The following is a 17151-nucleotide window of genomic DNA, read 5'->3' as shown; positions in this document are numbered from 1 at the left end:
CCTTCCCCATGGTGCCCAGTGCAGTGCCCTCCTTTGTTGAGACCGAGCCCAGGGTCTGGACCAGCCCTGATATACCCAGGGAGGTAGGAGGGTGGAGCAGGACAGGCTTGATTACAGCTGATTACGGGGCTCCTTGGAGTGACCTCCAGGCCTGGGCAGCTCGGGCCTTTCCTACTAGGCTGCTCTACCAGCCCAGACCCCATTGCAACCTGTTCCTGAGATCAGGGGCCCACTGGGAAAAGCCGTCCTGACAAAAAGAGGAATAGTAAGAACATAAGGTGCTCATTATGTGCCCAGCACTGTGCTAAGGGCTTTCACATATTAGCTTGTTTAACCTCACAACTACCCTTTGAGGTGAGTGCCATTCTCACCTGCCCCCACCCCCCTTTACAGATGGGGAGACAGGCACGGGAGGTGAAGTCACATGTCCCCACATCCCACAGGATGTGAGACATAGGACTCAGAAGCAGGCAGCTTGACTGCAGAGTGTCTGTCCTATTTGAAACCAAATAGCAGGCGCTGGACCCCTGGGTGTGTGGGGGTCACAACAGTGGCTGTAATGGCTGTCATTCAGGGAGCACTTATCCTGTGTATATCGAATGTTTCCTTAGCTCCTCACAACTGCCCCATGAAGCTATGTTCTCTTATTAGCCCTCATTGTACCGGTGGGGAAACTGAGCCACAGAGAGATCAAGGACTTTGCCTGAGGTTGCAATGACTGAGTAACAGGAACCGGATTCCAGCCCAAGCTTGACCCTGGAGCCTGGCTCTCATAAGTGCTCACCAGTGAAAACACCCCAACTTCACAGCAGCAGTGCTAAGCATGGGCCAGTATTGAGCACATGGGTCCCTGCGAGAAATTCCTGTGAAAGCGATAGTATTATTCCCATCATACAGAGGGGGAAACTGAGGCTCAGAGGACCCCAGAGGCATGCCACCCTCCAGCTACAGCCATCACAGCCCTCAATCATTGCCCTGTCTCCACCCCAACCTGCCCAGGTGGGAACCACAGTGCAAAGTGGGGAAGGGATTTTTTGAACTTGGTGCTTGGTACCAAGTGTGAGGTTTGGAGACCCCCATCGAAACCTCCCTAGGCAGGGACTTCCATGGGAAGCCATGATGGCTGCCCTGGTAGGATGGCGGGTCCTTGATATTCTCCTGCTTGAGCCTCACAGTGTCTCCAGGGGCATGTGTGGGTATATCTGATAACTGCCTTGGTGATGTCCTTCTCTTCTGGGGCGGGTCACCTGGGAGCAGTAGGAGCCCCTCACCGCCACTCCCCCCACCTGGCTGCAGGAAACCCCAAGAGAGGAGGCAAGGCCAAAGTCACACTCACTAACCGGGTACTTTTCTCTCTGAGTCACACGTATAAAATGGCTTATGTTACTACTCCCCTGCTTACAACCTGCCATGGGCTTCCCTTCACACTCAGACTAAACTCTGAAATCATTCCTGTAATACCTAGCCCCAGATCACCTCCCCCAGTTCAGTCTCTACTGCTGAGCCGTTGACACTGGCCTTGCTGTGCTTTGTACAGGCCAAGGTCATTTCTGCCCCCGGGCCTTTGCACTTGCAGTTCCTTCTCCCTGGTACTCTCTTTCAATCAGTCAGTCAGTCAGGTCTGACTCTTTGCAATTGCATGGACTGTAGCCCACCAGGCTCCTCTGTCCATGGGATTCTCCAGGCAAGAATGCTGGAGTGAGTAGCTGTTCCTTCTCCAGGGGATCTTCCCGACCCAGGGATCAAACCTGGGTCTCCTGCATTGCAGGCAGATTCTTTACCATCTGAGCCACCAGAGAAGCCCTCCTTTTCCTCAAGTATCAGTTGGCTTTTTTTCCCCTCCAGGTCTCAAATCATATGTCTCCTCTTCAGAGAGTCCTCACATGTTAACACAGCATCCCCACCAGACTCCACCTCCTTACCCTGTTTACTCACACGTTTAACCCAACCTGACCTTGTATCTTATTTGTTTGGTGTCATTAGTGTCCCAGTGGAAGGAAGACTGGGACTTGGCCATGTTTGCTGCTGTATGCACAGCACCCAGAAAGGTGATCTCAGACACCATGTAGATGCTCAATAGACACTGTTGGATACTGAACAGGATTTCTCTCTTTGAGTGGTTGGGAACATTCACTAACAAACCTGGAGCACCAGCCAGGCTCTCAGGAAGTCTCGTCATTGGGAACTCCTTTGGTGTCCCCTCGCTGTGTGCAGAGCTGGGAGCAGGTAGGCAGGCTCGTCTGTATAGATTAGGGAAGCCCACAACCTAAGTCACAGGTGAAGAGACAAGGCGCCATCACTGGCAGCAGAGGGCTGAGCCGAGATACAGTGCAGACCCCCATCAAAACTCAGGGACTGCCTTTCTCTGGTCCCTACCTCATTTGTATTCCTCATTTCTTAGTTGTATTATGTTCATTTTCAATGATTTTAAATATTTTAGACTTAACAAGTCACAGGGATAGTAAAATGAATTTCTTACATTTCCCCTAAATTTAATGACTTGACCATATCTGCGCTAGACAGATGATATAGATAGATAGATAGATAGATAGATTTGTTATTGCTGTTCAGTTGCTAAGTTATGTCTGACTCTCCACAACCCCATGGACTCCAGCACAACAGGCTTCCCTGTCCTTCACCATCTCCCAGAGTTTGCTCAAATTCATGTCCACTGAGTCGGTGATGCTATCTAACCATTTCATCCTCTGCTGCCCTTTTCTCCTTTTGCTTTGGTCTTTCCAAACCATAGATATTAATAAATAGATAGCCACCTCATGCGAAGAACTAACTCATTAGAAAAGACCTTGATGCTGGGATAGATTGAAGGCAGGAGGAGAAGGGGACAACAGAGGACGAGATGGTTGGATAGCATCACTGACTCAATGGACATGAGTTTGAACAAGCTCCTGGAGATGGTGAAGGACAGGGAAGCCTGGCATGCTGCAGGCCATGGGATCGCAAAGAGTCGGACACGACTGAGCAACTGAACAACAAGATAGATGATAGGTTTTTTTTAAAGTTTTGGCTGAATCACTGACTCATTTGAGAGTAAGTTGGAAACAGGATGCTTGTTTATCTATAAATACTTGGGCATGCGTCTTCTATGAACAAGGGCACTTTCTTACATAACCACAGTCCCCAGTCAAATTCAGAAACTAATATGGATATAACATTATTAACCGATTTAGAGAATTTATTTGAATTTCCTCAGTTTTCCCGCTGATGTCTCTTTCTTGGTCTAGGACCCAATCCAGAATCAGGCTTTGCATTTAGCAGTCCTGGCTCCCCACTCTCCTTCAGTCTGTGACATTCCCCCAGTCTTTCCTCGCCTTTCGTGACCTTCACATTTTGGAAGAGCAACTCTGTTATTCTGCAGAATTTCCCTTGGTTTGGGTCGGCCGATGGTTCCTCGTGGTTGGCAGGAGCACCGCAGCTGCGTTTGTGTTCTCTGAGTATCATGTTAGGGCGGGCTTTATTTTGGAGTTTTCAAGCAGCCTGGAACAAGTCAGACATTTGGGGGATATCAGAGGCTTAGGGAATGACCAGAGGGCTGTTCTATGGTCTTTTTATTTTCTCTTTAAAACACTGTGGCAGTCGCGGGCTGGCACTCAGCTGGACCAGTGACTCAAGTAATGGAAACAGCCACTCTCTGAGCCCCCAGACCTCCCACACCCATCCCAGCCTGACCTTGCTCCAGCCCCATGGCTTTGTGCATTCTGACTAGTCAGTGCCCCGTTAAATTTTTTTTCCCCACAAGCTCCCTGCTTACACAGTCTTCAGCTGGTACTCAAGTTCTGCATCTGTGCGTTTATTCTTTCCTTGTGTGTTCAAGCAATCCTAACCCTATCTCCAGGGTGGACAGGCGGGTGCCCCAGGCAGGATCTGGATAAAGTGGGAAGTGTACCAACGTTGGCACCTGGAGCAGCGCCCAGGCAGATTGTGCCATGTGGGGAGGGGACAGGCAACTCCCAGCACCACTCAGGGGCAAAGACTTCTCTCAAGAATGTCACAAAGCGTGACAATCCATCTAGCACAGGGAGCAAGATTTCCCTGAACCTGGGGCACACGGGGCAATAGAGACTTTTTGAGAATGATTGACGTTCAGAATTGAACATTTTTTCCTATCTATCAGAGAAGACAGACTGCTAAATGAATGGCAGACATTTGAATGGGTTTTTATGGGCTTCCATGGTGGTTCGGATGGTAAAGAAACCGTCTGCAAAGCAGGAGACCTGAGTTAGATCCCTGGGTTGGGAAGGTATGCTGGAGGAGGGCATGGCAGCCACTACATATTCTTGCCTGGAGAACGTCATGAACAGAGGAGCCTGGTGGGCAACAGTCCACGGGGTTGCAAAGAGTGGACATGACTGTGCAGCTTTCACTTTCAGGGGAATTTGAACAAGAGTCTCCTAGAACTGTGACCGCACACACTCTTAGGGACTCTGCATCCTACAAGACCTGCTGGGAGCAGACCTCTGGCTGTCCCTTCTTCGTCCCATGTGCCACTTCTGCTTCATGTTTTAAGATGTCTGCTTATCAAATTTGTTATTTCAAGGGAATTCCCTGGCAGTCCAGTGGTTATGACTCCACACTTTCACTACAGATTCGATCCCTGGTCAGAGAACTAAGGTCCTGCACGCCAAAAGAAAAAAAGATCATTTCAAGACCTTGAAACATACAGTTTTCTCTGCCTGAGACACTCACCTTTCATCCTACCCACATTCAACTACCCCTCATCTATCCTGCTCCAGCACAGATGCCCCTTCCTCCAGGAAGTCTTCTGGGACCTCCCACCAGGCTGGATCAGGTATCCACCCTGGGCTCCCACAGACCTCTAGGTTTCCCTATACTAGCCCAAGACCAATCTGATGCTTAATTCCTTCTTCACAAGCCTGACCACCCTGGGCTGTCCCTGTCTGGTGACATTTCCTCTCCCCTCCTCCTCCAGAGGATAGAGTCCCAGATGTCTCGGTCACCACTGTATGCCTGCACCACCCAGCCCAGAGTCACCCCGGCTGGCCTCAGAGAGTGTTTGTGGAGTGAAAAAGTTCATTGTGACCTTGGTTTTCTGTGTTTGGTCTCCGATAAGATAGTGGACTCAGCAATGCCCTTTGCTTCCTGGGCAGGTCACCCTTCCCCCACCTGCACCTCCGCCTCCAGCTGGATGTTAGGGGCCTAGCAGGCAGGGACCTGGCTTCCCCTTCTTCTTGCAGCTGGCAGAGGAGTATGCAGTAGGTCAGCGAGGGAAGGACAAGGTCACCCCAGCCCAGCTGAGCCACCAGCCTGGTCTCCTGGGTTCTGCTCCCCTCCCACCTTTGTACAGATGTGTGAAGGTCAGATGTCCTCAAATCCAGCCATCTCTCCCATCTCTGCTCCCTCTCGGGTTCAACCTCCATCCCTTCCTGCCTGGGTTCTCAGCCTCTGTCTCCCTGCTTTCATCCCCCTGCTCCCATCCCTGTCCCCATACATGCAGCCAGAGGGAGCCGGTGAACCCCTGAGTCAGAGCAGGGCCATCCTGGCTCAGAGCCCTCCCGGGGCTCTACCTCACTCCAGCTGAAAACAAAGTCCTCACGCTGGGGCCTGAGGTCCTGGTGAGCTGTCCTGTTGCCTCCCTGTGCTCATCTCTTCTCCCCCGCCCCACTCCCCACACCACTCTCCTGACCCCAGCCACACGGTACCTCAAGCACAATGAGCAGAGTCCTGCCTCCTGGCCTTTGTATTTGCTGTTTCCTCATCCTGGAATTGGAGGAAGGCATGGCAACCCACTCCAGTATTCTTGCCTGGAGAATCCCATGGACAGAGGTGTCTACCGGGGTGCAGTCCATGGGGTTGCAAAGAGTTGGACACGACTGAGCAACTTAGCATGTACGCATGCATGTCCTGGAATGATTTTCTCCCAGATCCTGCATGGCTCCCTCTCTCCCTCCACTGGATCTTTCTCTCTTTTTTAGTATTTATTTATTCTTGGCTGTGTTGGATCTTCGTTGTGTCATGTTTATTGTGTTTGTGGTGTTGGGTCTTTGGTTGTGGTGCACATATTCTCTAGTTGTAGTGCGTGGGCTCTGGAGCATGTGAGCTCAGTAGTCGCAGCTCACAGGTTAGCTGCTGCGAGGCATGTGGGATCCTAGCTTTCCCACCAGGGATCAAACCTAAGTCCCCTGCATTGGAAGGTGGATTCTTAACCACAGGACCACCAGGGAAGTCCCTGAGGGGCTAGGATTTTGGAGGCATCTGAGGTTTGATCAAGAGAGGGGCTCCATCAGCACTGAGTTTTAGGAAGCTGCCCCTGGCTGCTACATAGAGAGTGAATCAGAGGAGACTAAGATTAGAAGCCAAGGGAGAAGGCTGAGGAAGGAGCCTGGGGGAAAGGAGAAGGGGGAAGCCAGGAGGAGGGGTGCTCAGGAGGTCCCCTGTGGGGATAGGGACTGGAGAAGGCAGTGTCCAGGTGAGGCCCAGGGTGATGAGGCCGCCCCGGAGATGAGGCCTGGGAGGAGAGGCAGACTTGAGGAAGTGCTCAGACATTGTAGGAGCCAGGGACATACAGGGGAGATGACCAGGCGGCTTCAGAACAACCAAGTCTTGGAGCTTACAGGAGAGTCTGGAACTGGGGACTGAGATGAGGGTGTTGTCAGTGTAGAAACTTTTAAAAAATATATTTATTTATTTGGCTGCCCCAGGCCTTAGTTGTGGCATGAGGGATCTTCTATTTTCATTGTGGCATGGGGAACTAATCCCCTGACCCAGGGATTGAACCCAGGCCCCCTGCACTGAAAGCACAGAGTCTTAGCACCAGACTACCAGGGAAGTTCTTCAGGCAAGAATACTGGAGTGGGTTGCCAAAGAGATCTCTGGCTCCCGGTTCTGCTAGGTCTTCTGAGCTGTCTTGGGGCATAAAGATGGACAGGAGCACCAACAGGCCAAGAATGATGGTCACATTGCTGAAGCCCAAGGGCAGCTTAGAATTTTTCTTTGCTCTAAAAAATTTTTTGGTGTCCAAACTGTTTGCTTTCCACACCTGCAGAGGTGAAGACAGGCTGATGTTTTTCTGAAAAGGAGCAAAATGGAGGAAGGGGCCCCTGGAGAGAACCTGAAAGCCGTGATTAGGATGAGGGGAGAGGGAGTTAGGTGGATGGGAGGAGGAAGCCATGGAGTGAGCTGGAAGCCATGGAGTGAGGTCTGGGCGGGACTAGGTAGAGGGGGGCCACAGGGATCTGTGGGAAGAAGCAAGATGGTGAACAGGGTGGGGACAAGCCCCAGGGTAGCCGGGAGGGTTGGGTGGAGAGGGGGCTGAGGTTAGTAACTAGAGAAGAGGGGGAGCTGGGCAGGGGCCAACTCCTCTGGACAGGGAACACGTGGGGGTGTTCTGCAGAGGCAGGGCTATAGCTGATCTCCACCCACCAAGCAGAACATTTGCAGGTATCCCCTAGTGGGAAGAAGCAGAAAACTGAAAACATGGACAGCAGTACATAGTTCTTCACAGGAATGGGGAAGGCTGTCTTGTAGACTGACTGCATCCCAGTGACCCTGTGTCACCGAAAGAATATGTGTGGGGTCTGGCTGCTGGCCACTCAAAAGCCAATAAACAGGCCAGGCTGGTGGAAAGGAAAGTTTGCTTCACTTCAGATGCTGGCTTCTTGGTGGGGAGGATGGCATACATCTGTCCAAAGGCCGACTCCCCCACACCACCCCACCCCTCGACAAGGAGGGGACAAGAGCTTTTAGAGACAGGGTGGGGGTGGGGAGCTGCTACATGTAGAAACAGCACAGTCAGCTCCGACAGTCATCTTCAGATTGGTCACCAGTGGTCTGAGCAGCAGCATCTTGGTCTTGGTTGTTTTAGGTAGTTCATCTTCAGTTCCAGGGTCCATTTGTTCCCATTTCTCTGAGGCCAGTTCTCAGAATTGTGGCAGCTCATGTCCTGGGTACAGTCTGGTCATCATATAGTTAACTTTTCCACCTGGTGTTTTGGTATCTATAAGACAACTCATAGGATGTGGCTCAGAATATTCTCTATAGCCCTTGAGAAGGAACCAAATGTCCTTGACTATGCTTAATGACTACATCACTATTATTTAGTGTCCTTTGGCTGTTTTCCTTTGTATCTGCATTTCTCACTTCTCTGATTAAGCTTATTCTTTGACTAAAGCTTTCCATGGACAAAAGATAGGCAGAGGACACGGTAGGGGGCAAGGACAATGGGGTCCTGCTCCATTTCACTTGAACTCTGGGGCCCGGAACTCTCAGCCATGACTCCAGGAGAGGGGATGGGATGTACAGAGGGACTGAGAAGGGTCAGCAAATGCTGAGTAACCGGGATTCATGGTGTTGTGGAATCCAGAGTTAGGAAACACACTTCGGAGGACACTCAAGACAGTGGAGTACAGTTTATTATGCCAGCGGGTCCAAGGGGAATCATTTCCCAACAAGGCCCCTGATGTTTCTGAGAGGCCCAGGTTTATACCCCCCACTACATGACTGGTTACATGTTAGCAACCTCCTTCTTGTACATGATTGAGTTTTACAACAAGTAGGTACTAGGAGAACAAACAATTAAGGTTAGAGGGGGGAAACAAAGATTATACATCAAGGGAGGATGGCTCCATGGTTAATCTACCAGGGGCAGCCTGACCTCAACTATAATCTCCGTTTGCCATCTGTAGGGAGGGAAGTCTCCAGGAGAAGTGGTTTTCACTAGCAATGGTTTCCTCACTCTTGGGCAGGGTTCAGGCCCAGTTTACATCCTGTCTTTAAAACGGATGACAGATTTCAAGATGGAATCTCTCTGTTTTCCTCACATTGGCCCCAATATTCCCCCCTCTTGATGCTCATCTTATCTTTAATGATGGGCATCAGTCATGGGTAAAACTGCACACGGGGACTGTGTTACACATCGAGTTATACACTGGAGAATACAAAGCCCCAAAATTAATAATATGATTAACAAAATAATTACAAAAAGATTTTCCACCTATCACCTTTGATCCAAGAAAATACCGACGTCTAAAAAGGAGGATTATCATTAGACACAGCTTTTACCTGGTTTTTCATGTCATCTAGAGTAGCTGATATATTGCCAGATAAATCAAGGATATATATACAACATTCAATTTTAATTATAGCACAGGTCCCTCCTTGGGTGGCTGTAAGTCAGTCTAAAGCCATCCGATTTTGAATCATTGCCATTCTCGTTGTCTTAGATTGCCTTTGCATTGTCCAGGAGGGCCGTTTCGTGAAGTTAGTTAGAGCTTTTATTTTAATCATCACAGACCTTGCTCACCGTGCATGTAAAATAAGGCAAATTTACCAGGGCTTGTTGTAAGGATGGCTTAATACTTCCATGAGCAAAGGCAAATCCTAATGTTCAGTAGCCAACCCAACCGACTGGAAGCCAAGGCCATAAATTCGATCCACACGGCCATTGGGTGCCATTAGGGGCCACCCATCAGATTCCAGGGTTATACTTCCAATCTGAGCCAGGCCCACGAGCTGGTAAATCTGGGCGGTAAGTGACCTCTAATATTTGTTCACACTGCTCAGAGGACAAGTATCCCACATATTTTAATTCTTTTGGATCTACGGGATGGTCACCAAACCCAACTTCTTGTTCCCTGTGTCCCCAACAGATAGGGGCAGGGACAATAGGTTGGCCTTTTTCTGGGGTAATCCAAAAATATTCATCCCATATCTGTTAAAACTGTTCAAATCACCTGATGGATTGGCCCTTCTCACTGGCTATTGAGTTCTCATTCTTTTTACTTTTTAAGTAAAAGGTATAGGCTTTGGTCCCTTTTGTAAGGCTTGTATTTACCTCAAGTGTCACCCCATGGCCTTGACCAATTTGGTTAAAGTCCAGGTTACACCAAGGAAGAAACGACAGGTTGTGAGTTACCAAGGAAGCAAATGCCTCTTGTTACTGTCTCAGAAATGAGCAGAGGGAGCTAAAGTCCCCTCTGCATAGCGGAGACACCCACCAAGTAGGTCCATGCAGCACTGACAAAGGTATGGCCACACACCTAACAGTTAGAAGTATTTTGGAAGTTTGTATCCGAGTGGGCCCAAGACAGGAACACACTATCCTGAATTTGCAGTCCCGGTAGGGTTATCATGCTGATCAGGAACAGCAGAATTATTTGCAGCGGCTCCAAACTGAACCTGTGGTTGCTGATGGAAGATAAGTCAGGTCTTTAATGGTACCTCCAGGTTAGGATGGGCAGTCCAAGGTCCCTTCCCTTTTCCTCTGCTGCTGGTGTGTGGTGAATCTAGGGAGTAATACCTGCAACTTTAACTGCAGTGGGAGTGGTTAGTACAATTGTATATGGCCCTTTCAGGGGAGTAGGGGGTGGACAGCACCGGTTACTTCCAATCCTTTACCCATACTAAATCTCCTGGTGAGTATGGTGTACAATAGTGTCTAGAGAAAACGGAATTTTTTTTGAACATAAGAGGTGACGTCATGGATCACCTTTTCCAACTGTTCCAGTTGCTGCAACACCTCCCTCCCTCCTCTTTGTAATAAATTTCCCTTTACTTCCCTAATAAGTGGGGGAGGCCTCCTGAACATTATTCATAGAGGGAATACCCATGCCCGGGGGGTCATTCTGATCCTCATTAACACTAACGGCATCACGTCCATCCGGGAGGGAGCACCAGTTTCCTGCACCCATTTTGCCAAAGTCACCCTGATGGTCCAGTTCATTCTCTCAACCATTCTTGAGCTTTGTGACCTATACATTGTATGTAGTTTCCATTTAACATTGACTGCTTTGCAGACCAGTTGGAGTAATTCAGCCACAAATGCAGGCCCATTATCTGATTCCATACTCAGAGGGAACCCAAACCTAGGAATAATGTCTCTCGGCAAGAATCAGGCCACTTCCTTTGCTTTTTCAGCCTTGGTGGGGTAAACTTCTACTCATCCTGTAAAAGTACATACCGTTACCAGCAAATATTTATAGCCTCAGCATGGCTTTGCCTCAGTGAAGTCTACTTCTAGATGTTCAAATGGAGCTGTCCCCTTTAATTGTGTTCCAGGAGGTGCAGTCTCCTTGGGAGGCAGATTATTCTTGGCACAGGTTACAGGTTACAGGTGGCTTGCATTTGCCCACAAGGCTATTAGACGTGGTATGACAAAATAGCAAGCTAAAATCTCATAAGTCTTTGTTTTCCCTAAACGTGTAGATTGATGGAAATCTGTAACCAGTTGAAATGCCCTAGAGGGGACAAAAAGCATCCCATCTGAGAGTTCCCACCATCCATCCTCCTGTAGTGTTCCTTGCTCAGTGCATGCCCAGGTGGTTTCTTTTACTTGTCATAGATTGGGACCACTTGAGCGGTTAGTAGGCTAGACACCACAGGCATCACCATAAGTTTGGTTGCTATATTGTCCTGGGCGGCTGCTTGCTTTGCTGCTCGGTCAGCCAGACAGCTCCCTTTCGCCTGAGGTGGGTCCGACCCCTGGTGGCTCCTACAGGGCATTACTGCCACTGTAGCGGGTTCCCACACTGCTTCCAACAGCAGCAGAATTTTCTCTTTATTTTTTTATCTCTTTGTCAGTTGCAGTTAATAGCCCCCTTTCCTTATATATGGAGAACAACAGCGGGTAGTAAAGAACAGTTGGGCCAGGATGAGTGTGCCCATCTGACCCCACTTGCAGTGCCGCCTGGACTTTCCTAAGAAGCATCTGCAAAACCTCTCGCTCGAGGTTTCTTTGTAGACCTCAGCCAATCTGAACACTCAGCTCTCCCTTTTTCCCTTCCTCTGAACTGGGTAGGGCGGGTATAACGCGAAGTCTCTCCCATCACACTCGGTGGCGCAGTAAGAGGGAAAGGAGCCTCCTCAATCGGGGGACGTGGGGAGAAAATCTCCCTCTTTTCTCACTTCTTCCTCCTGCTCTGGGAGTCCCTGCAGTGTTCCCCAGTATGGGGGAGGAAGTGGGAGCTCCTCTTCCTCTGGATCATGATTTTTTTTTTCCCCCAGCTTTTCTTGCCTGGGTTCTGCCTGCACTAGCAAAATCTTGCTTTCTCCTTTTTCAAGGTAACATACCCGGGTGCTAGGGGATGGGTTTTGTGCAATTAGTAGCCATGAGTCAATGATCTGGGTGGCCTGGTTGCCTGGTTACCAGAGTACACAGCACAAACTTTGTCCAATTTTAGGGTTCCCTTTGAGGACCATCCTACCCCAAAGGATGGCCAGTCTACCTCACAAAAGGTTTTAAGCTTGTTTGGGGTTAACTTTGGAGAAGGCAATGGCACCCCACTCCAGTACTCTTGCTTGGAAAATCCCATGGACGGAGGAGCCTGGTAGGCTGCAGTCCATGGGGTCGCTAAGAGTCGGTCACAACTGAGCGACTTCACTTTCACTCTTCACTTTCATGCATTGGAGAGGGAAATGGCAACCCACTCCAGTATTCTTGCCTGGAGAATCCCAGGGACAGAGGAGCCTGGTGGGCTGCCGTCTATGGGGTTGCACAGAGTCGGACACGACTGAAGTGACTTAGCAGTAGCAGGGGTTAACTTTATGCCAAAGTCTCCTCCAAAGCCCTTTCTCAAGTTTTTAATCATGCATCCAAGAGCAGCCGGCTTGGATTCTCCGCTACCCACCCCGCTTTCACTTTCCTTCTACAACGCCTCTCGTGCTCCTCTTGCTCTCTCAGCAGCCAGCCAGATCCAGTCAATTAAGGCTTCCACGTACTCTTCTTTGCACAAGTCTGATTGATCCTTGCTAAATCCAAGACCACCTTACCACTGGCTGGTGCAGCCAAACGTGCATGCAAAGCCACACTTCCCAATCTGGCCCCAAGCAATGCTCGGGAGGTCCCTGAGTCCCTAAGAATGGAAGAGTGTCGTGGCAAAGGGGACAGTCCCTTGGAAACTAAAAGCTATGTTGACAAACAATCAGTACAGGCCTAGTGAACAGAGTACCACTTATTTCGGTAAACAGTTTCCCACTGAGCCTAGGAGGACACAGCCGCCACAGACTCATCCAGCCCCGAGGGGTTGATCAGGCCCCTTCTTCCACTATTACAGTGGGACCTACCTGTGCACTTCCCTTCTGTCATCCACAGTCTTGTGAAGTCCGCCTGTAAGGACGAGTTGCTAAAACAAGAGCCAATCCATAGGCAGAGGCTCAATAGGCCTGTCTCTCCAAGGGCTTCCTGGCCAATGCACCAGAAATGTGGAATCTGGAGTTACAAAACACACCTCGGAGGACACTCAAGACAGTGGAGTACAGTCTATTACACCAGAGGGTCCAAGGGGAATCAGTTTTTATACCCGCCAGTGGGTATAAAACTGGGCCTTTCAGAAACATCAGGGTCCTTGTTGGGAACTGATTCCCCTTGGACCCGCTGGCGTAATAAACTGTACTGCACTGTCTTGAGTGTCCTCCGAGGTGTGTTTTGTAATTCCGGATTCCACAGCAATAGAACCAACAGCGCCAACAGGAGAGTGCTGGAAGTCCTTGCCCCACAAAGACCCTGGCAACCACTATGGGAAAACAGACCCTGCGACATCCCAGTGGTTCCATATAATACTCCTGCTGGCCCTATATAACACCCTTCAAGAAACAGAAACCCTGCAAGCTTCTCTTGTCCTCCTACACCCACTCCTGCTTTCCAGTAACATTCTCCATCCTGGTTTGCTGTGCAGTCCAGTTAGTTAAGCCTGGTCCTACCAAATTACTGAGAGCTTCCCTTTTAGTTTAGAAAATTCTCAGTTTGGATGTTAAATGGAATGGTCACTTTAGCCCAGTGATGCTAAAACTTAAACATACAACAGAGTCACATGGAGGACTTACTGGAACAGGTAACTGAGTGCCCAAAATTGCTGATTCGGTAGGTCTGGGGCAGGGCTCAAGAATGCGCATTTCTGGGACTTCCCTGGTGGTCCAGTGGCTAAGCCTCCATGCTCCCAATGCAGGGGGCCTGGGTTCAATCCCTGATCAAGAAACTAGATCCTACATGCTGCAACTAAGAGTTTGAATGCCACAACTAAAGATCCCAAATGCTGCAACTAAGGCCTGGTGCAGCCAAAAAAGTAAATTAAAAAAAAAAAAACCTTTTAAAAAGAATGTGTATTTCTGACAATTTCCCAGGTGAAGCTGCTGCTTCAGGATAGGGACCAGGCTTTGAGAACCACTGCTTTAAATGATGACTTACTCTCGGTACCCCTCTAACCCTCTGGTCACTTCTGTAATCCTTTTTGTGTACCCCATATTCCCCATCCTGCAACTCTGTCCTCATCCTGCTACACTCCTCTCCCTGATCCAGTAACAACCTTCCTGTCTCTCTTAACACCTCCCATAACCCACCCTCCTCCTATAACCTCTCCCTGTCCTCTAGAACTCCCTTTCTGCTCCCCATAACCCTTTCCTAAACCCCTATAATCCCCTCCCACAACTTCTTATCTGTCTTATACTCCCCCTGCCTCTATAAACCCTTCAATTTATTCATATAAATCCCTCCCTGTTTCTCCTCAAACCCTTTCTCAAGACCCCATAACCTCCCAGATCCCTTCCTAACCCTCTCCCTGTCCCATGAGAACCTTCTTATCCCATGTAACCCTCTCCTTGACCCCTATAATCTTCTCGTCTCTCACAACTTTTTCTTGTTCCTTTCTAACCTCCAGCCTCTTTCCCACACAAATTATTTCCTTTCCACCCAAGAAAAACTTTCCTGTGAGTTTACAATTCCATCCTGGACACCCAGACATCCATCATCCCCCTGTCTATCCCATACTAGCTCTGGCTATCCTCTTTTGACCCCTTCCTGGTGCCCTTAAACTCCCCACTCTGGATCATCATCCACAAACCCAGTTAATGCCACTACTGACCGCTCAACCTAGCCCTGGCGCTGCCCTGGAGAGTTGAGTCACAGGAGCATGGCCTCTGTTGGCTACCACTTCATTGTGATTGGCTGCCCTGATATGGAGGAGGTGGCGGAGGGTCAGATGATGATGTCTCAAAAGGGTTTAGACCCAGATTCTGGTCGGTTCAGTGTTTTAAGGAGGCATTACTTAGGCACTCCCCACCCCTCTTCTCTGCCTTGTCCCCTTCATTGATTCAATGAATAAAGAGGTAGGGTTTCAACTATTTGCCTTTTTGTTGTTCCCAGTTTGAGCTCCTGATTGACTCAATGAATGAACCTCAAGTACAGGCTACTAAATTCTGGAATGATTCTTTGTTAAGCTCCATAAGTGCAAAGGGCAAGGTGTAATGTCGTCGTTGCTGTTTTTAGAATGAAAATATCAGAAGCCTAGGGTGCTCCAGGCAGCACTCTGCTCTTGAGGGCCAAGTGAAAGCCAAGAAAGGCAAAGCCACAGCTGTCCCGGCGTTCAGAGACCATGCAGGAGGTGGGGAGATGGAGAGGGAAAACCTGGATAAATAAGCCAAATGATTTCAGAGATGACCAAGGGCCATGGGGAATAAATAGGACACAAGGGCGAGGAACCCAGGAGGGTGCAGGAGGGCAGATGAGTAGTGAGGCGGTCAAGGATGGCCTGCCTGGAAGAGGACATCCAAGCTGAGACCGTGGATGAAGGGCCAGCCATGTGAAGATCGGGGGGAAAGAGTTCCAGGCAGGGGGAATGGCAAGTGCAAAGGTCTTGAAGTGAGAAAGAGATTTGTGTGTTCCAGCAACAGAAGCAAGGACAGTGTGGGTAGAGTGTGGAGAGGCAGGAAGAGAGCAGCTGACCAAGGCTGAGCTGAATACCTGGGTGAGGGATTTGGGTTTGATCCCAAGAGCCATGGGAATATGGAGGGTTTAATCCAGGGAGGGATAGAATCTGGCTTACCTTGTGGAGTTTCTCCAGCTGCCCCGAGCTGAATGGAGAGTGGAAAGCAGAAGGTTTTTGTTTTGCCTGAAGACAGTGTCTGGCAGTTTTATTCTTAGGGAGAATGGCGCAGTGCCCTGAGCCCTGAATCCCTTGAACATGGTGGGACTTGGGGATGGAAAAAAGGAGTATCTGGCAGAGAGAATGAGCCAGAAACATCAGCCAGCAATAGCCATGTGGGACCTGAGAGTGTCTGTCTGAACATGTGTATGTCTGTCTCCTAAGATGAGGACTCAGTGATGCCTTCCTCATCTTAGGCTGTCACCCTCCCCAGTCCCTGGAAGCATGGAAGCCGAAAGGTGCAGGCAGAACAGGTGTAGGCAGAAAGCATGTTGCCAAAGATTGCTTCTCACCTTCTACCAGAGAAATCATCAACACAGACTGATAAGAACGAACGCCCCAGGATTTCCCTGGAGGTCCAATGTATAAGAATCCAGGGGACACGGATTTGATCCCTAGTCTGGGAAGATTCCGCCTGCTGCAGAGCAACTAAGCCCGTGCGCCACAGCTACTGAACCCGCGTGCCACAACGACCGAAGCCCATGTGCCTATGGCCCATGCTCCGCAACAAGAGAAACCACTGCAGTGAGAAAGCCTGTGCGCTGCAATGAAGAGAAGCCCGCACTCGCTGCAGCTAGAGAAAGCCCGAGCACAGCACCGAAGACCCAGTGCAAGCAAAAAGAAAGAAAGAGAACCCTCATCCATGGCTGAGAGTCCCTTGGCTGGTATGTTTCTTGCCAGGTGGATCCCATGGCTGGTGGTCATGTGTCTCTTAGCCAGTGGGCTACATCCCAGGAAGGCCATCGCTCCCAGTGCTCTGTCTCACTAAGGGTTTAATGTGCAACTCTGACCAGAGCCGTTCTTTGGTGGGGTTTCAGCAAGTGAGAGTGAACTGCAAGGGCTGTCCCACCTGCCACTCTCTCCAGGGGCTCACCCAACTTCTGAAATTCCCTTGAATTAACATTCTAGAGTTTCCTTTGTCCACAAAACCAGGTATAAGGGCAGGACTAGGAGAAAAGCTGTAAATAAAGCTAGGTACTTGTGCCTTCAACCTGCCTACGGTAAAAGATTAATAAAAAGAAATGTCAATCAAGTAGTTAGGATACCAGAAGGGGGCACTCTGGTACCTTGCAGCAACAGCAGAGTCCTACAGGAAGAAGAAAGATCCCCTCTTAGCTGGGGGTTGCCTTGGTGACTCTGATGGTAAAGAATCTGCCTCCAATGCAGGAGACTGGGGTTTGATGCCTGGGTTGGGAAGATCCCCTGAGGAAGGGAATGTACCCACTCCGGGGTTCTTGACTGGAGAACCCCTTGGACAGAGGAG

The 17151-nt window shown here is 49.6% G+C and overlaps 1 protein-coding gene across 1 annotated transcript in view; it reads right to left on the bottom strand.

Annotated features, from left to right (window-relative positions):
* ATP4A (ATPase H+/K+ transporting subunit alpha) overlaps positions 1–16386 on the bottom strand; it is a 29306-nt gene extending 12920 nt beyond the window's left edge. Inside the window, exons 1-2 of the mRNA XM_027513655.1 lie at positions 16345–16386; positions 15789–15959 (exon numbers count right to left, since the gene is read on the bottom strand). Of these exons, the coding sequence (XP_027369456.1) occupies positions 15789–15959; positions 16345–16386 (213 nt within the window). The remainder of the gene's footprint in view (positions 1–15788; positions 15960–16344) is intronic.
* Positions 16387–17151: the final 765 nt, after the last annotated feature.

The sequence above is a fragment of the Bos indicus x Bos taurus genome, chromosome 18 (genome assembly GCF_003369695.1).
Source record: "Bos indicus x Bos taurus breed Angus x Brahman F1 hybrid chromosome 18, Bos_hybrid_MaternalHap_v2.0, whole genome shotgun sequence".
Classification (NCBI taxonomy): Eukaryota; Metazoa; Chordata; class Mammalia; order Artiodactyla; family Bovidae; genus Bos; species Bos indicus x Bos taurus.
The sequence above is the reverse complement of the archived record's forward strand: the minus strand, read 5'-3'. Positions and strand labels throughout refer to the sequence as shown.